At 55.6% G+C, this 21,530-nt stretch overlaps 1 protein-coding gene across 2 annotated transcripts in view; it reads left to right on the plus strand.

Annotated features, from left to right (window-relative positions):
• The window catches only part of IQGAP2 (IQ motif containing GTPase activating protein 2), a 112,224-nt gene that overhangs the window by 20,845 nt on the left and 69,849 nt on the right, over positions 1-21,530 (plus strand). Inside the window, exons 3-5 of one of the 2 annotated variants that reach the window (XM_058656410.1) lie at positions 10,298-10,454; positions 14,721-14,798; positions 17,180-17,256. In XM_058656410.1, coding sequence (XP_058512393.1) covers positions 10,298-10,454; positions 14,721-14,798; positions 17,180-17,256 — 312 coding nt within the window. Of the gene's footprint in view, positions 1-10,297; positions 10,455-14,686; positions 14,799-17,179; positions 17,257-21,530 lie in introns of those variants that run through there. The other variant, XM_058656407.1, reaches the window with a different exon arrangement.

Here is a 21,530-nt window from a genome sequence, read left to right on the forward strand (position 1 = left end):
CTTCACCCTGGGAACTTAGTCACAGGGACCCTGCAGATGGGGAGTGGATTCCTGGGCCTCTCAGTGCTGAGTCCTGGCAGCTGGACTTCCTGCCTCTGACCGCTCTCCAGCTTTCTGTTGCTGACCTGTTGGAGATGACCTAGGCCCCGTGGTGTGGCACACCTGGACTGCGCTGTGGCCGCCGTGTGCCCAATATGCCTCTGTGCCAGGTGTGGGCATGTGGTCTGGGTCATCGTGCCCACAGGTGTCAGTATGCCCAGGGCAACACAGGGCAGGAGCACCACCAGAGCCTTCGTCTGGGTGGTGCTGAGGAGGCGCAGTGGACAGCATCTTGCACATGTGTGGGCACCGGCATGTCTGAGCTGGTCGGAGTGCCTACACCTCCCTTCTAGGACACATGTCTCACTCGGAGCCTGGAGCTTCCTTTTTCTGCCGCTAACCACCCAGGTGTACTCAGGCCCCGTCAGAGCCAGGGCACGGGTCATGTGTGCGCCCAGGGATTGGGTTGGCCCTGTCCCCTGATGTCCAGGAAATGTAGCACTGGGCAGCTATAGGGAAGTTGGTGTTTTGAGTGTCTGCATGGGCGGATTTGTCTCTTGTGTGCTTTAAAATCTCACACACCAAGTGCATTTCACCAAATTGGATTTCACTCGGTGCTCAGCAGGGCTCCCAGTACCAGAGAAGGAGGAGTTTGTAGGGACATCAGGGATTGCGTGGACGCTGAGGGTCGAAGGTCAGGGTGTACGGCTGTGCTGTATGGCCGAGAGCCCGGTGATGAGGGCCTGGCTTAGGTTTCTGACTAACCCTCTGGGCATTTGGGGAGTGAATGGCAGATGAGAGCTCCTTCCACGCCTTTCCCTCTGCCTCCAATGGATACCTTAAAGGTTTGTTAATTACAGAGAGAGAGAGTGAAAGATCTCCCATCTACTGCTTTACTCTCCAAATGGCCACAACATGCATGTATTGTGTGAGCACCACAGAGGCATGTAGCTGTGTCACCACTACATGTATGTGGTACATAGACACCACACGTGTGTCATGTGATCACATGACCATAATCACCACTACACGTATGTGATATATGGTTGCCACAAGTGCATCATGTGATCACAACATATGAGCATAACGACACCTACATGTATGTGGTGTGCAATCATGTGTGTCATGTGATCACAGCACATACGATCACATTCACCACTACATGCATGTGGCTCGCAATTACCACGTATATGTCATGTGATGCATTGTCATAGTTACCACAACATGTATATGGTATATAGTTACCACATGTGTGGCATATGATCGCAGCATGCACGATCATAATCACTACTACATATATGGTGTTTTGCTGCCATACATGTGTCATGTGATCACAACACATTACCATGATCACCACTACATGTGTGTGATGCATGACCACCACATGTGTGTATGTGATCACAACGTGCATAATCCTAATCACCACATGTCATCGTACGTGTCATGTGATCACACCTTATCATAATTACCATAACATGTGTGTATTGCATGAGCACCATGGCAGCATGTAGCTGTGTTAGCACAACAGCATTTACATATTTTGTATCTGTAGTCACACATGTATATTGTATAAGCACATTTGTGTATTGTGTGACTACCATGGAATGCATGTATCATGTAATCAACCTAAGTGCATTATGTGACCACCAGTCTACATGTGACTGTGACATCACATCACAGCGTGTGTGTATTTACATAATCACCACGTGTGACTCCTGTGCCCACAGCATGCATGTGCCCTGTGATCTCACATGTTGTTTGATATCACAGTATACAGTGCACATGTGACTGTGGTGGGACACAGAAGGACTGCCTACTCCCCAGTGTCCTTGGCCACCTTTCTGCCCCTCCCCAAGCTCTGCTTCTCCAGGGTATCTCAAGGGTATCACCAAGTGTATGACCTGTAGGGCCTGAGAGTTGAACTGGGATGCAGGGTGCCAAGACACTGGGAGTAGGGGGTGCATAGTACCAGCGTGTGCCACCTGTTTTCTGGGGCTGGTGGAGCTTCGACAGCCATGAACCATGCTCTCCAGTCCTGGTCACCTGGGAGAATGGTGATTTCCCTGGAGGGGGACAGGGTGTAGGGGAGGGGCATACTGTGCATGTGTGTCCATGTATCAGTATTTCTGTGTCAGTGTTTGCTTGCATGTGTCCACGTGTGTCCACCATGCATGCAGGACCATCTGTGTGCAGGTGTGTCTGTGTAAGTGTGTTCACATGTGGCACCTGTTTGTTGGTATATATGTCAGTGTGTGTGCATATGTACCTGCTGTGTGCATACATGTTGGAGCTCATATGTGGTCCATGTCTGTGCACAATGGTGTGTGTATGTGTCTGTGTGCACAAGTACCTGCTGTACATGTGGGCATGTACCTGCTGTGTGCACACATGCTGGAGTCACATGTGGTCCATGTCTGTGCACAACACTGTATGTGTGTGCACGCACATGTACCTGCTGTGTGCACACATACTGGTACATGCCCACATGTGGTCCATGTCTGTGTACATTAGTGTGTGTGCACATGTACCTGCTGTATGCACACATGTCAGAGCTCACATGTGGTCCATGTCTGTGCACATCAGTGCTTGTGTATGTGTGTGCAGGTGTGTGTGTGTGTCCGTGGGGATCTAACAGTCCTTCCACCACACCGTAGTGAAGCCTCAAACCTGGGCTGTGTCTCCCCTTGCTTTTCCTGAATCATTGTGGCTGTGTGAGCTACTTCATCTTCCCATGTGAGGTTGTTGTCGGCCAGACTGTTCCTTGCAGACAGTTCTGCTAGATTATGCAAAAGATGCTGGGACTGGACCTTGCTGTATCTCCGAGAGTCTGCTGGGCTCAATAGGGTTGTGAGGATCCCACTGTCTGCAGAGTGGGGGTGTCCACTGATGGTGGTCCATTGGTGGTCCTGGGTGGCCTGGGTGCCTGTTGGAAATCTGACGACAATGAAAGGACAGAGGGAGAAGTCCGCTTTCCATTTTTCACTACTATGGGCGGCCAACCCTGTGTCCACCCGGGCCTGGCAGTGGTGAGTCCTCCCCTGGACCCCGGGAGCAGGCAGGCCCCCACCATGTCTGTTGTCCTTTCTCTTTCCAGCTGCAGTTGTTGGCAAAAAGCGAGCGGAGACTGATTGGTAATGGATAGAATTAGCTCTGCACTCAAACAATAGAAAACTGAGTCATAAGTTCAGTCTTCGTGAAATGCCTCCAAACTTTTGGAAAATGACTCATTTTTCGGCAGCGTCCACTGCAAAAATTTGCCAGAAAGTGATCTAACTTGGATGAGCTAGGGTATCTCCACGGGCTTGAGAGTCCCTGCAGGGAAGACCCCAGGTGTGGAGTCGATGGCCTGGGGGTGCGGGGAACGCCTGATGCTGTAGCTGGGTTCCTCCTGGGCGCTGGCTGGGTCAGGCGCCAGACACTGGGCACAGGTGATCCTCAAAGTTCCTTCTTGAACTTGGGATGCAGCATTTCCGGCCCTGTTGGGCTCGCAGCCACTCTGTGGAGTGCCTGGTGTCACCGGAGGTGCCTTCCAGAGAGCTGCTTGAGCCCAGCTCCTCTGTGGGCAGGGAGGGGCCACTGTCTGTCCCCCAGCAGGTGGGACAGTCTGAGTCCTCAGAGACCAGGAGCTCTTGGCAGGCAGCTCTTGGGAGCCAGCTCCCAGGGAGCCCCGGGTCGCGCTCACCGCAGCTGTGCCAGAGCGGCCGGGCCAGCCGCCAGCCTGTGCACAGCGGGGGCCGAGGCGTTTCACTTGGCTGCTGACGTGAAACCACGAAGGATTTCTTTATTCAGAGTCAGAAAAACCAGTGTTGAACAAGCCAGGAGACAAGATGATGTCACTGCTGGATTGAGTTGAGTACGTGAAAGCTGGAGTCTGTTCTCATCTGCGTGTGTCCTGGCTGCAACCGAGAGCAGGTGCGCACAGCGGCTGGGCCTTGTTCAGCCATGTCCTGCTCCAGACGTGTGGTCTTGTGTGCTCTCCATCCTGGTCTGCTGTATCAAGGATGCCCTAAGGCTCCACACAGAGACCACCCCAGCCTGGCTTTCCTCTGTGGGTCTGGGCTAGGGGAGAGCAAAGTCAGTGATCTCAGGTGCTAGAAACATAAGGGGGACTTCACCAGGCAGGCAGAGGCCATCAGCTGCATCCATGGTCCCTCTGGCTGTGTGTCCTAACGTTTTGAGGCGCGGGGTTTGGTGTGTTTTGTCCTTTGCTGGTAACGAGTGTCTCCCATGGGCGTCACTGTTGGACAGTGTTGTGGTCTCTGATAATGGTGCTTTTCAAGTCAGCGTAACAGGAAGCTGGCTGTGGGCCCCCATGTTGGAACCTGCTTGGGGCCAGGAAGCAGGGCAGGGGTTACCTTTGTGCTACGTCTGTCACTTTTCAGAACTCTGGGAGGGAGTCACGGAGCAAGAGAAGCAGGGCTGTAGGAAGCTTCCGTGCACACACAGGAGGGAGCCTCAGACAGTCATGGGAAAAACTGTCAAAACGGTGTCCCAGCTGGCAGCTGAGGTGCCCACCTCCCACGGTGGAGCACATGGGTCCACTCTGCCCTGGCTCAGACTCCAGCGTCCTAATCCTGGGAGGCTATGATGAGAGATCACTCTTGGCCACTGCCACACACACAGGAGACCCAGATGGGGCTCCAGCTCCCGACATCAGCCTAGCCATTTCCACAAGTTGGGGAGTAAATCAGGAGATGGGAAGATTGTCCTCTCTGTCTCAAGTACACGACCGTCAGAAATTTCCATTTCTATTACTGCCAGGTTTTTGGAGCCTGTGCATGCTCCTTTCCTAGGACCATTCTGCCTACCCCATGTGCCGGGAAATGGTCTAGTCTGGATGGATAGATACACAGTGCTGGTCAGCCTGGCCCACACCAGGAACTCCATCCGAGCCCAAGCACTTAGACCATCCTCTGCTGTTTTCCTGGACATTAGCAGAGAAAGGGATGGGAAATGGAACAGCTGGCTGTGCCCACAGATGTGCACGGAAGCTTCTTGGCTGAGGCTCCCCTGATTCCGGGGCCATGGCTACAGGAGGTGGCCAATGAGATGTTCACAGCTCAACGCCGGGCTGGACTGCAGAGAGCAGAACTTGTGCCAGGAGCCAGCGTTGTGGTACCATTGTTTCCTGCAATGCCAGCTTCCTATATTGGAGCATCAGTGTTACTCCATTCCTGATCCAGCTCCCTGCTTATGCACCTGGGAAAGCAGTTGCGGGCGACCCAAGTTCTTGGGTCCCTGCACCTATGTAGGAGACCTGGATGGAGCTCCAGGCTCCTGGCTTCTCCCTAGCTCTGCCTGTCTGTCTGGGGAGTGAGCCAGCAGAAGGAAAACCTGTGTCTTTATCGCTCAGACTTCCAGGTGAAAAACAAGAAAGTCTTTAAGCACCTAGAAGCTGCCTGGTGCTGGGCTGCGGCTGTTTGTGCCACTGGCCCCATGCAGCCTGTGCCGGATGACCTATGAGGAATAGGAACTCATTGTCTCAGAGCCCGCCCGAAGGCCACCTAAGAAGGCCTGTTCGAGGACTGCTTCCTGCCTGTGGCCTCCCCCAGGAGGGTCAGGCTGACCCCCAGGCCTCCTTGAACCTCACCCCAGACCACCTATGCCACCACCTGGGGGTTCAGGAAGCCCAGTCCAGGGCAGGTAGGTAACAGCACCCATTGTTGTACGTCTCTGAGCCATTGCCCGTGTGTTCATGCACAGTAATGCTTGTAACTGTGTGGGTTGCAGACCATGCAAACTGTAATGAAGGGAGACGGGGTGGGGTCGTCAGGCAGCACCCGAGCAGTGTTCCTTCAGAACCCCGCCCTGCATCTCAGGTTCAGAGCTCCCAGCAGATTCATGGCTATTTGCTCCCGAGCAAGAAGTTTTTATTGAAGCATTTTCTGTTTGAGTCTCACTTAAGACTTTGTGGAGACTTAGTTCATTAGGTCTGTCTCATATATGTGTGTATATGAGGATTTATTTGCTTATTTGAAAGGCAGAGCTTCAGAGAGGAAGAGACCATCTCAAGGCCCTCACCTGCCTGTTGTGTGACCTCAGAACTGTCCCCCAAGCTGCCCAGCAGCCGAGGCCTTCACACTGAGGTTGAGGGCATAACTGTGTTGGCTGCACCTGCTAGCAGGCATCGTGTCACAGAGACACGTTGGATTTGGGGTACCTAGAGCTGTGTCTGGGTGAATGTGGGGACTTCAAGTGGGTGTTTGTATAGGTCGCCTGCTGAGATCCCAAAGGGGATCTCAGTGCCTGCCCCTGCTGCAGCCTGTTCACTCCGAGTCCTCTGGGTGCCACCCACAGCTGTCCACGGTGGTGTGGGAGAGGCCTCCAGGCCTGCGCTGGACAGTGACATTAAACACTGAGGAATTCCAGGCTGCAGCGGCTGGCGGGTCGTAGTCCGCGCCTCTTGCTCAGGCCTCGCTTTCTTCCTATCTCAATCGCGCTTTGTCTGTGCTGAAGGTCAGGCCGCGGGACCAGCTGTTCCTTCGAGTCTCGCCGGGGAGGGTGGGCATGTGGACTGTGCCATGTGTCCTTGCCATGTAGACATGCAGCCGCCACAAGGTTGTACCCCACACACATCAGGGTGTAAGCAGAGTCATCTCAGGCAGGAGTCTGGGGGACGTTGTTCTGGGGTCACTGTCCCCTGCTCCCCGCCCCCATGGTGCCCCATCTCCCCTGTGGGCAGCGCCAAAGCGCATCTGCTCTGAGTGCCTTGTGGCTTTGGTCCTGCAGATGTATGGGGGTGGGGGTACCTGGAGGAGGGCCGGGTGTGGAGAGCAGCCACCCAGCCCTACTGACCTCCATGGGCCTCAAGGCTCCCCTCAGCACCCACACCCAAGTCCAGCTCAGAAGTGAGAGCTGGTCTTGTGTCCATACCAGACGTGACACCAGGCCCATGGTTCTGGACAGGCCTGTGCCCTGCAGGCTGGGGACTGGACCTGCTTTACAGTTTAGCCAGCTGCCTGTGAGGAAGGGGCTCCTGCCTGCCCTCCCAGGGCCCACAGCTCCCCTCACTCCCTGGGATTCCACCGGGGAAGCTAGGGTCTGTGCATCCTACAGTCCATCCCACACTCTATCTTCCCGTGGCTTCCCCCGTGACTATTCCTCATGGCTCTCCCCGTGGCTCCACCGTATGACCCCTCCATGTTGCCTCTTCCCCATGGCTCCTCCCCATTGCTCCTCCCAGTGACTTCTCCTGATGGCTACCCATGGCTGCTCCCTGTGACTGCTCCCCGTGGCTCCTCCCCGTGGTTGCTCCCTGTGGCTCCTCCCGGTGGCTGCTCCCTGTGGTCACTCCCTGTAACTGCTCCTCATGGTTGCTGCCCGTGGTTGCGCTTCTTCATGGCTCCTCCCTGTGGCAGCTCCCTGCAGCTGCTCCCCGTGGGGTCTGGATGAAGATGCTGCCTAGTCGACTTTTTGAGGCCACAGTCGGCTTGGGTTGTTCCAGTTTACACAAATAAAGTAGGTGACACCACAGCCTGACAGCCGTGTTCTTCCCGGCCACATAATTCCCCCACTACCACTTCCTCTGCCCTGGCCACTGTGACCCCCAGAACATGGGCCTGGCCAGTGGACCTGGTGGAGAGGCACTTTTGCCTTGCACCACATGAAACTGCTCGGGTCTGTCTGCTAGGCGCTTGCAGGTCCCGCAGCTCTGCACTGGCAAATGTAGATGCCACCAAATCCAGGGCTGTAACCTTCTGGGTTTCTAAAATGACTTTGTAATTTATGTGGAGGGCAGAGTCACACACACATCTTCCATCCACTGGCTCATTTCCCACATACCTGCAACATGCAGGGTGTGGTCAGGGCGAAGCCAGGACCTGGTGCTCCATCCAGATCTCTCAGGTGTAGAGCCCAAGCTTTGAGCCAGCACTACTGTTTTCCCAGTGCTTCAGTGGGGAGCTGGACTAGAACAGGAGAAGCCAGCACCAAGGCCAGCCCTGCCCCGAGGGATGCCAGCATCTCAAGTGGCTATTTGACCCATCACAGCACCATGCCCAGTGTCCATGGGTTCTGTTTGGAGTGTGTGCTGAGTTGCGGCTCAGGAAACTAGTCAGGAGCCCTAGGCAGGCGGGGTGACAGCTCTGGGATGTTTAAGTCCTAAGGGTGATAACTAACCCTGCTCTGGGCACTGGCAAGGGGCCTGAAGACCCACCTGCCTTCCCACACCTGCCTGGTGCAGGATCCAGCCCTATTCCCTGAAACCTGAGAACCTGCAGGGGAGTTGGTTTTCTGACATGGCTCCTGTTCCCTGAACCCCAGGTGATTCACCTGGCCTGCCTTGCCCTGTGTGTGCCCTGAGACTCAAGAGCTGTCTCAGCTGAAACAGCAGCCCGGTCTCTGGGCTGCCCTCACCCCCAGGGTTCCTCTGTAGCCTTCTCAGTTCCCAGAGCAGGCTCCCTGGGGAGAGCACTCAGCACCAAATCAGCCCCCACTTAGGGGCCTCTGACCTGTGGCCCTGGTTGTGTCCTGGGCTCTGTCCTGTGGCCCTGGTTGTGTCCTGGGCTCTGTCCTGTGGCCCTGGTTGTGTCCTGGGCTCTGACCTGTGACTCTGGTTGTGTCCTGGGCTCTGTCCTGTGGCCCTGGTTGTGTCCTGGGCTCTGACCTGTGACTCTGGTTGTGTCCTGGGCTCTGACCTGTGACCCTGGTTGTGTCCTGGGCTCTGACCTGTCATCCTGGTTGTGTCCTGGGCTCTGACCTGTGGCCCCGGTTGTATCCTGAGCTTGCTCCCTGCTTAGCATCCTGTGTCCCCACATCTGTCTCTGTGGTGTCTGCCTCCACTGTGCATCGCTGCCCTGGTCCAGCGGCTTCCCCTGGGGCTTGGCACTGACAGTCTGGGACAGGGCTATTGTATTTGTGTGAACTTCCTCTCTGCCTGTCTGGATGAGCGCAGCGCTGGGGGCCTGGAAGATGCTTGTCTGCCGAGTCAGCCCCCTGTTAGCTCCACAGGTGCTGAGGGAGGAGGCCCCATGACCAGTGTTCACATGTGTGGTCCTAACCGGGCCGTGTGGGGCCCTGGCTGCCCTCTTCCCGCTTACGTGACCACTCCCCTGGCTGGCAGCCACCAGTGTTCCGACTGCAGTGGCTGGTGGCCGTGAACAAACTCAACTCTCAGCCCAGGGCTGGCTCCTGCACACTGCCTGCAGGGTTCCTGGCAAGGGCAGGAGGTCTCGATGTCTGTGAGGGTGAGAGCTGAGAGGGACTGGGCGGGCAGGGCAGGGCTAAGCCCAGTGCCTCTCAGCGTGGGTGAGCAGGTGGCCATCTCATCCACCACCATGAAGTCAAGGCTGTGGAGGTGCACCGATGTTGCCACCTCATGTAGGAGCTGCTCGGTGAGCCAGGGACAGGGAGGGGCCGGGGCTCAGCAGGGTGGACTGGCCAGAGCTGCATTGGAGGACAGTGCCAAGCGTGAAGGACGGTTCGGAATTCCTGACTTCAAAGCTGTCGCTGGGCTCTAAAAGTCTCCACCGCTGTCCATGTCTTCTGCATGGGGTGAACTTGGGGTACTAAGGCTTGTGACAGGGGAGGGGTGACCCTGGGATACTAGGATCTGTGATGGGGGTAGGGGTGGCCCTGGAGTACTGGGGCCTGTGACGGGGTAGGGGTGGCCCTGGGGGCCTGGGGCCTGTGATGGGGGAGGGGTAGCCCTGGGGGACTGGAGCCTGTGACGGGGGAGGGGTGGTTCTGGGGGCCTGGGGCCTGTGATGAGGGAGGGGTGGTCCTGGGGGACTGGGGCCTGTGACAGTGAACTTGAAGGGATTATGGTTCTGTTCATGACCTGCAGCCTCTGCATGTATGGGATACAGCGACCTGCCCCCGTGACCCAGGTCCCAGGCCGTCCTAGCATCTGCTCCTAGTCCCATGTCTCGTAGTGTCCCATGTCTCCTAGTCCCACATCTCCTGCAGATCTTCCAAATAAACTGGGAGAGACTTGGATGGCTCTTCTAGGAGTCCAGGTTCCTCCTGCAGAGCCCAACAAGGTCCCAGGTCCTCACTGTGCAGCCCCATGGGGTCGATGCCTTTGTCCCTGACATGGTCAGCAGGACACAGTCCGTCTGCACACCTGGCTTGGCCCCTTCCCTCAGCTGCAATTGGGGCAGTGGGCTCAGCGCCTTGGCTTCTGCCGTTCCCACCAAGTTCCAGTCCCCTGCAGCATTCCACTTGTCCACCAGTGGCATTGACAGTTCTGTGTCGGTGCTGTGGCGGCATTGGCCTTTCCCGAGGGCTGTGATCCCTGACCAGGCTGTCATCTCTGCAGGTGGATGGAGGTCTGCCTGGTGGAGGAGCTGCCGCCGACCACAGAGCTGGAGGAGGGGCTCCGCAACGGTGTGTACCTCGCCAAGCTAGCCAGGTTCTTTGCCCCAACGATGGTGTCAGACAAGAAGATCTATGACGCGGAGCAGACGCGCTACAAGGCAAGTAGGGCCCCCGCAGCCTGGTTCCCTGCCTGTGCGGGAGAGGGTGGAGGTGAGGGCTCACTACTGCCTTCCCACGTGCCCCTGCAGGCCAGGAGTGTGTGGGTGGGGCTCCCCAGGTGGCTGCAGCCCTGGCCTGCCCTCCTGGTCAGTTCCCCGTGGTAGTCCCTGGTGTGGGGAGCGCAGCAGCTTCCCACCAGGCTGTGTCCCTGTGGTACCTGGACCTTTATGCATGCGCCTGGGTGAGCTCCCCACCCTGTAAACACAGGCAACTGGGAGGAAAGCCTGAGACCTGCTTGCTGTTTAGTGGGGACAGCTGAAGATGCACACGTGGCTGCCATCTGGTTTGGGGTTAGCCAGGTGGAGGGTCTGGGTTGGTGATTCCTCAGGTCGCTGTTGGTTTTTGGTTTGTGTTCCAGGCTGTGGTTAGGTCTAGGGGCTTGCACTGAGTGGGTGCTGTGGTTAAGGTTTAGGGTTTGGATTAAGGTTAGTATTAGACTTAGGTTTGGGGCCTGGGCTAGCATGAGCATGGGATCCTGTTAGGTGCCTGTGTGCCTCTCCAGGTAGACTTGGAGGCTCTGCCCAAGCTTGGCCCATGGCCACTTCCCCCTCCCAGAACTGTATACCAGGATGAATCTCCGTCTTGGCAGCCGGATCCTGGGCACAGCCAGCTGTGTGGGCCGATGGTGGACAGGTCAGGCGGCAGACTCCCCCCTTTATGAGTCTGTGTCATTGTCCATAGGGAACTGTGAAGGTGGGAAAACCCTTTTGTGCAGGCAGTGGGTGTGGAGGTAGCAGCCAGGACTCCAGAGATGCGCAGGAAGCGCTGTCTGAGTGACCCCCACCCCTGCACCCTACCAAGATGTCTCAATTCCCTGCCTTGAATCTCAGCGACTCATTTCTATTGCCATGGCTGTGGTGGCAGCAGGGGAGGGGGGCATGGTGGTGCTGGCACCCATGTGGACTCGGAGCAGAGTGTGAGAGGAGGGGTCTCCTCTCCCACAGGCAAGTACAGTGGTGACCAGGGCACGAGACCCTCAGGGCAGCCAGGCGAGGGTCCGCCCAGATGCCTGTGAGCAGCTGTGAGGGAGGGGCCTAGAGGCAGTTGCAGGCTAGGACAAGGGATCCCGTCCCTGGTGCCGGGGCCCCCAGAACAAGGGCGGTGTGGGTGGGAACTGCCGTCTGTGCGTTCCCTGCCCGAGACTTTTCCGGTGTTTTCTGTAGTTGGGGTGCTGCCATGCCTGGTGCTTCTGGGAGTGACAGTTGTTCTCGGTGAATGACCCAGTCTACCCCAGGTTAAGCTGAGGTGACTCGACTGTGACCGCACCTGTGTCCACACTTCTATAACTTCAGCACTGCAGTGGGCCACACGTCCTAGACCAGGAACATTGGATCCTGGGCCTGAGGAAAGGCTGCGGGGTCAGTGGATAGCAGGGGCTCTCCTGACCCGAGGCCCTGCCAGGTATGTGCCCAGCAGGCAGAGTCAGTGAACCTCACTGCGGATCTGCAGGGGCTGGCCTGGCACGCGGGGTTCCTGGAACAGGCCGAGGCCCCTGAGCTTGGCATCCAAGGTCCCGGGGTGTGCTGAGGCCCTTGAGCCTGGCACCCAAGGTCCCGGGGCAGGCCAAGGCCCCTGAACTTGGCACCCAAGGTCCCAAGGTGTGCCGAGGCCCTTGAGCCTGGCACACGGGGTCCCTGGGAGGATGCGTGTTCTTGAACCTTGAGCGTGCGGTGTTGGCTGACAGCTTTACCGTGCGTGGACACTCTGGCCCTTTGTTGATGTAGGGACAAGAAGCTGTGTGCTCTGGCCCTAACCCCTTCTGTTGGCCACGCATGGTGGCTGCACATGTTGTCCCAGCGACAGGGACCCCACGTCCCCTCTCTGCCCTGGTCTGCTCCATGGTGGGAGCTGGGTAATGGCTCTTGGTTGGAGAGGGGAGAGTAGATTAGGGTCAGCCAAAGGCCCTCCCTGTTCCTCTGCTGCTCGGTACCTGGGGTCTGACATCCCCCTAAACATGGGACACAGACCTCCTGCAGAGCCGTCTGTCTGTGTGTGGAAATCGGACACCTGGGCCTGTCCAGACGACTGGGCCAGGAAGCATCTCTTGGCCAGGGTCCCAGGAATCCCACTCATAGCCAGTCACATGCAGCTGATTCTAGTCTTAAACCAAGGCATGTGAAGTGTGGCTCTGACAGGGAGGACTGACATGATGCAGTGTGAAGAAGTGGTGGGGAGACAGGATGGAGCTGACCCAGGGCGGGAACACATGCAGGCAGAATGTGCCGATCCACATGGTTCTCGTCAGGGGCTGGCCTGCGCCAGCTCCAGCTGGAGAGGCCGAGTGGCAGTCAGTCTCTACTCGGGAGCTGCGGTCAGTATGTGAGGCAGAAAAGAAAGCCAGGTTCCTGACATGTTGCAGCGGGGGTGGGGGGCTCCTCGGAGAGGAGTTTGCTGGGAAACTAGGAGAGCAAGAAGAGCGGGTTCTGTGTGCAGAGTCAGCACCAGGGGCAGGAGGAACACAGGGACAGCAGGGGGCTTCGTGGGAAGAGGAGCCCGGCCAAAGCCAGGAGGCTGTGAGACCTCAGCAGGGGGGACAGTGCAGGCAGGGAGGCGATCATGTGTGACAGTGTCTCAGTTTCCTGACTTCATCTGGCACGCACGGAGCCATGGAAGGTTAGTTAGAGATTCAGGGTTCAGGCCGCAGACCTCACCAGAGTGAGCAGCAGCAAGGGTGCAGGTGGGGACAGATCTGGTGAGCAGATAATTCAACCCTCCTGACAGGTGCATAAGCAGGAAGTGCATGCGCTAAGAGGAAGTATAAGACAAGAGATTGCATAAATCAAGAGGAAGTTCAAGCAAGAAGCGCATAAACCCACAGGAAGTGCAGGCAGGAAGTGCATTTGTACAAAGAACATAGCCGCCAGTGGGGAAGCAAAGAGTAGATTCTGGAATGGAAACGAGAGGAGGCTGTGAGAAAGCTGCTGGGGGTGGGGGACCCCAGGAGATAGCCTTGATTCTGACAGGGCAGGGGCTGTGGGGGTCTCTAAGCATGCTTGGCCATTTTCTGCTGCTGTCAGTCTCCCAGACTGGGAGCTTTTCCAACGACAGGGGTTTCTGTAGTTCTGTGTTGTGACTTGGTGTCAGGTGTTGTGACACAGGTTGTCACCTGTTGTGTCAGGTGATGATGATACAGGACAGGCCATCAGCTCTGTCTCTTCCTCTTCCTGCAGTGGCACCCAGCCTTCTTGAGGACACGTCCAAATGCCCAGATGTGCATTTGAGGTCAGGTGTGACATGTGGATCCGGGAGACACATTCAAATCAGAGTGAGGATTCCAAGCCAGCTGGTACGGACAGGACAGAGAGGACAGTCCAGGTCATGGTGTAGAGAAGACTCTAAGATAAAACAAAGGTCTAGATGGGGCCTTAAGATGCACAGCCTGTGGTGCTGTAGGTGCAGTAGGTGAGCCTTGCACAGGGCCAGCACAGGCGAGGTCACTGGTGGGAGTGGCAGAGTCCAAGTCCTCCAGAGTCCACTTTGCCACTGATGCTGCCAGCCTGCCCTTCAGCCCAACCTGGGAAGGGAGGTGACCTGCACCCTTGATAATCCACCTGCAGCAGTGGGCACCAGGAACGGACAGTGACTGTGGGCGGCAGCAGGGGCAAGGGACTGAGTGGCGTGGTTGGCTTGCAGTCAGAGCTGCCAAAGGGAGTGTGCAGCCTGGGCTCAACGCTCATGCCCGAGTTGACCCACATGTAGAGTAGGTGCCTTGAGACATGCTGGCCCTTTCTGAGCTGTTCTGTCATACTGGAACACTCTAGGAAGCTGGCTTTGTTGGTCCTAAGTGGCCCTGTACAACCTTCGTACTCAGCCCTTGCACTGCTCAGCCATGGAAGATCCAGTACTGGGGAGAAGTGAGGAGGTGGGCACGAGCCAGCCTTGGCTAATTGGGCATGTGGGCTGATATACATGTCTAGTATTGGGGACAGCAGACTGGGTTCCCACGACCCTGACAGATCAGAGTTGGAACCTGTTGATGCCCACGAGTCTGGGGACGCACTACCACCGTGTGGTGTCTGAGGTCCTAGGCAGGTGTGACCAGGCGTGTGCACGATGCTCCCGAGTTCCATGGGTGTTCCTTGTTGTACATTAGTAGTGCTCCAAGAGGACATATGGCTGCAGAGTGAGGCCGCTGCAGAGTGAGGCCACTGCCAGCAACTGACCTGTGTGCTCTCTGTCCCATCACCCTACCCATGTTCCCATAGAAATCTGGCCTGCATTTCCGACACACAGACAACACAGTGCAGTGGCTGCGAGCCATGGAGTCCATCGGTCTGCCCAAGGTAAGCCGCCCCCTGTATGTGCAGCCTGGGGGGGTTGGTGTCCAGGGGTGTTCAGGGCCACTGTCTTTGGCCTGACCGAGTCCCTGCTGCCAGGGCTGCCCTTGGCCACTGCCATTGGTCCTGGCCGTTGCCCTTGGCCTGGCTGAGCCCATGATGCTCTGGGCATTTGGGGAATGAACCAGCAAATGGGAAATCTCTTTCATTGCCCTTCTCAGTCAATGAAAACAAGCATTTAAAAAATTGTACAGCTATTCCTAAAGATTCTCATTCTGAAATTACAAAATCCAAGTCACCCATCTGTGTCTTCCTCCTGCTTCCCCCAGTGGTGACAGAATTCTGGGTCGAGGCAGTGTTTGTGTATGGGAGATTACAGGCCTGATACAGTCTTATGCTCTTCATGTGGCACACATATGGATGTGGGGTATGTGTGATTCCATGTACTTTGTCCCTCGAATCCATGCACACAGCCAGTACCGGGCAGGCACCAACCATGAGGTAAGACAGGCAGCTGGGACTGACCCTGAGGGCCAGGCATTGTACCTTGTTCCTGCCCTTGTTCCTGACTGGTAAATGAGATCCTTGGCGATGCCCTCTGGAGGGGGCACCCTACAGGGCGGTTGCTATCCACTGCACCAGCAGCTCACATCTCCACTTTTCCTGAAGAATCCTGCTGAGGGCACTCCGTGCATTTATGGGAGACGAGATTGAAGGAAGAGGCTTGTGACATGTACACATACAAGCTGCCTCCAGCAAGGTCTTGGGAAGTGGCCATCGTGAAAGCATGCTTGGGCTGTGCCCTCCTGCCTGGCAGAGGCTGGGGGAGCCATTGCTGGCTTCTGGCTACAGGTGGACATGTAATGACCCTAGCCATGCAACAGAGGCAAAGACCCTCTTACATACACCATGAATGCCTACATTTGATGTAGTTGCGTTCGTTCTAGCTATATCTCACATTTGTCAGTAGTTGTTTTGTTGGGCCATTTCCAGACACAAATGCCAGAACATGAGGTGCTGCCTCTCCAGGGCCCTGGTCACGAAACTGATTTCATCTTTGACTTTGCATATGTGCTTAGAGGCTGGGCAGCAAGAACATCACATGTGGTTTCTGCATGAGTGATTTCATCAGATTTGATAGGTTTGATTTTGTTTTTTTCATGTTGGGCCCAACAGTGGCGCTTGAGAGCAGATCCAGGGAAGATGCCCAACAAAACATCAAAGTGTGAATTCAGTTCCCTGATTATACAGAATAGATTTACTTATTCATCTTTGTTTGAAACATGGAGAGACAAGAGGAGACAGAATTACAGAATTCCCTCCTACCAGCTCACTCCCCAAACGCCTACAATGGCTAGAGTTAAGATGGGGAGCCGGGAACTCAGTCCAGTCCGGGAACCATGGCCTTCTGGGCCCACATTAGCAGGAAACCAGTGGGCAGAGCCAGGACTCACCCTCAGGTCTCATGCTGGGAAAGACAGGCGTGCCAAACAATGCCTGGCCACCATGGTCCATGCAGCCCCAGCCCTGCCCAGTGCGGGACACCGAGGCTGGTGCGCTCTTCCAGCTGGGCCTTGCTCGGCACGGACATGGCAACAGACCAGGATCTGGAGGCCACCTGACCCCGGGCTGTCTGCTGCTCAGCTGGGACCCCTGTGCAGCTCACGGACCCCCTCCTGCTCTGCTTTTTCGAGTTCCATGGGATATTGCACTTGGGTATCGAGTACTCCCATATGGGATGTGATTTTGCTTTGGTGTTTGTCAGAGTTTACAAAATATGTACTGAAAGCAAGTCATGCAGTGTGCTTATCTTCTATTAGAAGATTAATGCTGATTATTTATTTTGTGCATAGAAGTCTGGAAATTTAGTGCCTTGCTCTGAAATCTGTTAATTACCAGGCTTTTCATTTTAAGCTTGGGAAGAATAGTGTGAATGTGTGTTTCATGCCTTCAAGTTGAGACCTTCAGTCTGATCTTCCCACATGTAGACTGCACCCTTGGAGAAGGAGCCAGATGCTGAGAAAGGCAGGGGGCTCACGGATGTAAAGGAAGGCGGCACAAAGCAGAGGGTCAGCCATAGGAGCAATTAAACTGGGGCCCAGAACAGAGAACCACACACTGTAACACAGGGCTGGTCAGCGTCCAGGCCAGACTGCAGCGTGCAGCCAATAAAGGGAAGAGAGAATAGCTGCTGTCTTGTGGGGGACACAGCCCCTGGGAGCAGCCCCTCTCCCACAGAGCAAGGACACAGCCCCTGGGGAGCAACCCCTCTCTCACAGGCTACTAGGGGTCAGATTGGCCAGCCATCAAGGACAAGCAGCTTGGGTGGGACCTTGAGGTAGGCCAGGGAAGCGAGTGTAAAACACCCTCATTTTCTTGTCTTCCAGATATTTTATCCAGAAACCACCGATGTTTACGATCGGAAGAACATTCCAAGGATGATATACTGCATCCACGCGCTGAGGTGAGCAGACATGGCCGCGAGGCAAGGAGTGGATTTATGTAAAACTGATAACAGCTCTGAACAATGTCAAGAGTTCTTACCAATCTCAGTTGTTTTGAATTTACTGATGCAAAGTTAAGATAATTGTCATGTAGAAACAATCCTCAAACCTGAAAAATGTTTCTTTAAAAAAAAAACTCTAATGTAAATTAGAAAGCCACAAAATGGAGCCCCTCCAGTGAAATGAGGCATACCTTGAGCTGTCCTGGGACCCTTGAGGGCTATGGCACTCCAGTGGTGACTGGCGCCGTGGTTGCCCCACAGCTGCAGGTAGCCAGGGAACCGTTTCCATAATCACCATCACGCTTGCTGTTTGGTTGAACACTGGTTACGGTTAGACTGAATTCCCTTCAGGCACCAAGAAAATCCAGCTGAAGGGTGGTGTCTTTAGTGCCGTACAACTCTAAGGGAAACACACACACACACTCACAAATATCACTTCAACAAAAGCCACTTTCCATTTTGGATGATGCAGAAGTTCTGGTTTGCAAATTGTTTTATCTCACTGGGCAGAGGAGCTGTGACTTTGAGGAAGAAGGTTCTAGAAACGGCCGTCGGGGCTGTTGTTCTGCAAGCACCTGTCCTGGATTCCCATCCCCCTTAGTCTCTCCTGGCCAGAGGTTCACAGCCTTCATCCTGCATGGTAAGGAGTGCCAGGCAGCCTACTGAGGGGCTGCCCTCAGTGGGCACAGTCTACCACACTCCAGGGACACCTGTGACAACTGTCCTGGGTCTGCCCCATGCTGGTCCACGGCTGAGGTTTCCCTGCGGCAGGCACTGCCTGTGGAGAGCAGCTCAGAAGGGGAGTGTGCCTCACACCCGCACATCACACCCGCACATCACACCCATGTGGCATGCCCCACCTCATACCTACACATCACACCCACACATTGTGCCCACACATCACTCTCACACACCACACCCATAATCACACATGTCACACCTGCACATCATGCGTCATGCCCGCATGTCACCCCCATGCATCACACATGTTACACCCACAATCACCCCCATGTGTCATGCCCGTATGTCACCCTCACGCATCACACATATCACACCCATAATCACCATCACGTATCACACATGTCACACCCACAATCACCCCCACATGTCATGCCCACATGTCACCACCACGCATCACACATGTTACACCCATAATCACACTCATGTATCACACATGTCACACCCACAATCACCCCCACATGTCATGCCCACATGTCACCACCACGCATCACACATGTTACACCCATAATCACACTCATGTATCACACATGTCACACCCACAATCACCCCCACATGTCATGCCCACATGTCACACCCACAATCACCCCCACACGTCATGCCCACATGTCACCCCCACGTGTCGCACATGTCACACATGTCACGCCCACTTGTCATACCCACATGCCATGCCCATGTGTCGTGTCCACAGCTCACACCCACACATCGTGTGCCGAGGGCATCTATATGAGCGCTGGTACCAGTCTGAGGGGTCTCCCGTGAGTCTGTCGGAATCCTGCGCTTGTGTGTCACAGCCCAGGCCCCCACAGGCATCATGTACCAGGCCTGGGTTCCTGGACGCAAGGCCTTCATGGGTGACAGAGAAGTGCAGGTTTCAAGTACACAGGGGTGAGGGGATGGTGGTGGTGGGAGGTGTCCCTTTCCTGTGTGCCCTTGGCCTTGGGCCTCGGGCCTGGGAGCCTCAATTATGTAGGCCTTGGCCTTGCTTGAACTTTTTTTTCCCTCTTTTTATCTGAGAAGCGGGGCAGTCGAGGCCGACTGGGGCCATCCACGTTTTAGCTCTCCCCGGATGCCTGCAGCCCTGGGCTGGGTGGGCAGCCTGAAGGCCACCTGGGTGTCCCCCACGCAGAGGGGACCAGGTATTTACACCTGCCAACTCCCACGCACATGAGCAGGGATCTGGTCTGTTTTCTTACAAGGTTGCCTGTTTAAATGCCTGTGCACTCCTGGCGGGAAGCCTCAGCACTCCCAGGAAGCGCCAGCGTGAAGCAGCCTTAGTGTTTATAGATAGGGTACAAGCTGAATGCCTTTCAGCTTCTTAAACTATGTTATTGTTAAAAAAAAAAAAAGAGAGAGAGAGAAAGTGTGGTTTTTAAAATGTTCGAAGTTTTACAAAATCGAATATCTGGAAAGGCAGGTGAGCTGCCTGGATGCTAACCAGCATCCTCCTGTCGGCTGAGACACTGGCCTGCCCACGTCGCTCATTTCTTCCTGAGCCACGAGGTTTGGCTGCACCGAGGGCCACAGTGTTATTTCCATGCCTACCCTGAGCTGACATTCTAGCCACCACATGAACAAAAGGACCTCGCAGGGCTGTAGGATCTCAGACCTGCGCTCCTGCCTGCCCTCCCCGCAGCCGGACCTGGGCTGCCACCTACCCTTCCCCACCTCCCGGCCAGGCCTGGGCTCCTCCTGCCAGCTGCCAGTCAGGCCAGGTGACTCTGGCCCTGGCCTTGCAGACACTAGGCCCACCCTTTTTGTTTTTATCTGAAGCTGCAAGGCTCTGGGGGATTTTGGTTTGAGCCCAGGGCACCCTCCCCTGCCACCAATCAGGGCATTTGTTGCCAAGTTGCACTGGGTGCCATCCTCAGCCCCGCCTCACTGGCCAGTGTCTGCCTCGCTCCCCAGCTTGTCCTTCGGGGTGACACCTGGCCTGCCCTGTCAGTGCATGCTGTGTCAATGCTTTCTGGGAATTTGTGGGGCTTTCTAGAAGTTTCCCTCTCCACTGTTTGTACCCAGAATTCTCTGACTAGGTGGCTGGTTTATCCCAGCCAGCTGAGCTCAGGCCTCCCCTGTGTGCTGGGCTCTCTGTCTGCCTGGCTGGTTTGGCCACCCCTCCTTGCCCTTGTGCCTTCCTCTTGAGATGCTGCCTCTCTTTTCTGAAAAAAAAGAGCTTGTTTGCTCAGAATCCCTGGGGTTTGTTGGCCTCAGCTGCCCTCAAGTGGCCTGTGATGCTCTGTGTGTGTGATGCTGTGTGTGTGATGCTGTGTGTGTGGGTGTGTGTGGGGGGTTGTTTTCCTGCTGAGTTTTGGTGAGCGAGGCTCTGCTTTGCCTGCTGGATCCTGGCTCTCCAACACTCCCAGCCTAGGGGATCCCAGGCATTGGGGTGTCCCCTGACCTGAGGACAGCTACCCTGCTGTGAGTCCTCCCATGTCCCCACGTGTTGATGCCAACATGGTACAGAGAAGAGGCTGTGGGTGTAGCTGTCCCAGGTCAGATTAACCAGCTGCTCTGAGGAGCTGTGCTCTTCTCCACAGTCCTGCAAACAGACAGGGGTCAGTGCATGGGGCTCCTGTCTTCCTGTTCCCTTGTTCCTGTGTGTGTATCTCCTGTCTGTTCCTGTGTGTGTCTCCTGTCTGTTCCTGTGTGTGTCTCCTTCTGTTCCTGTGTGTGTCTCCTGTCTGTTCCCGTGTGTGTCTCCTGTCTGTTCCCGTGTGTGTCTCCTGTCTGTTCCTGTATGTGTCTCCTGTCTGTTCCCGTGTGTGTATCTCCTGTCTGTTCCCGTGTGTGTCTCCTGTCCGTTCCCGTGTGTGTCTCCTGTCTGTTCCCATATGTGTGTATCTCCTGTCTGTTCCCGTGTGTGTCTCCTGTCTGTTCCCGTGTGTGTCTCCTGTCTGTTCCCATATGTGTGTATCTCCTGTCTGTTCCCATATGTGTGTGTCTCCTGTCTGTTCCCGTGTGTGTCTCCTGTCTGTTCCCATATGTGTGTGTCTCCTGTCTGTTCCCATATGTGTGTGTCTCCTGTCTGTTCCCGTGTGTGTCTCCTGTCTGTTCCTATGTGTGTTTTTCCTGGCTTTCTGTTGCCATGTATTTGTGTGTCTCCTGTCTTTTTTGGCTGTGTTCCCATGTGTAGGTCTCCCGTCTTCCTGTTCCTGAAGAACCCACACACCAGATGACGTAGCCTGCTCAGTTTGTATTTCATTGTGCAGTCTGAAAGTTGCAGAAAAAACCCTGGCAGAATTTTTAAACATGCTTGCTTCCTGGCCTCTGAGGGGATCTTGTGCGGGTGCCTTTGGGCCTCAGCTGCCTTTGTCTGGCCCTCAGTCCCCTGCACGGAGCCGCGGCCAGCTGCTCAGGACCTGTCTGTGCAATGAGGTGGAGAACTCCCTGGAGAATCGGGTTTCTTGTTCTGGTGCCTCCCCGGCTCTGCTATGCAGAAAGCTGGCTTCTCGGCGCCACCTTGTGGCCACGCCTAGCTGTGCAGGACTGTGGCA

Source organism: Ochotona princeps, chromosome 28, assembly GCF_030435755.1.
Source record: "Ochotona princeps isolate mOchPri1 chromosome 28, mOchPri1.hap1, whole genome shotgun sequence".
Lineage (NCBI taxonomy): Eukaryota > Metazoa > Chordata > Mammalia > Lagomorpha > Ochotonidae > Ochotona > Ochotona princeps.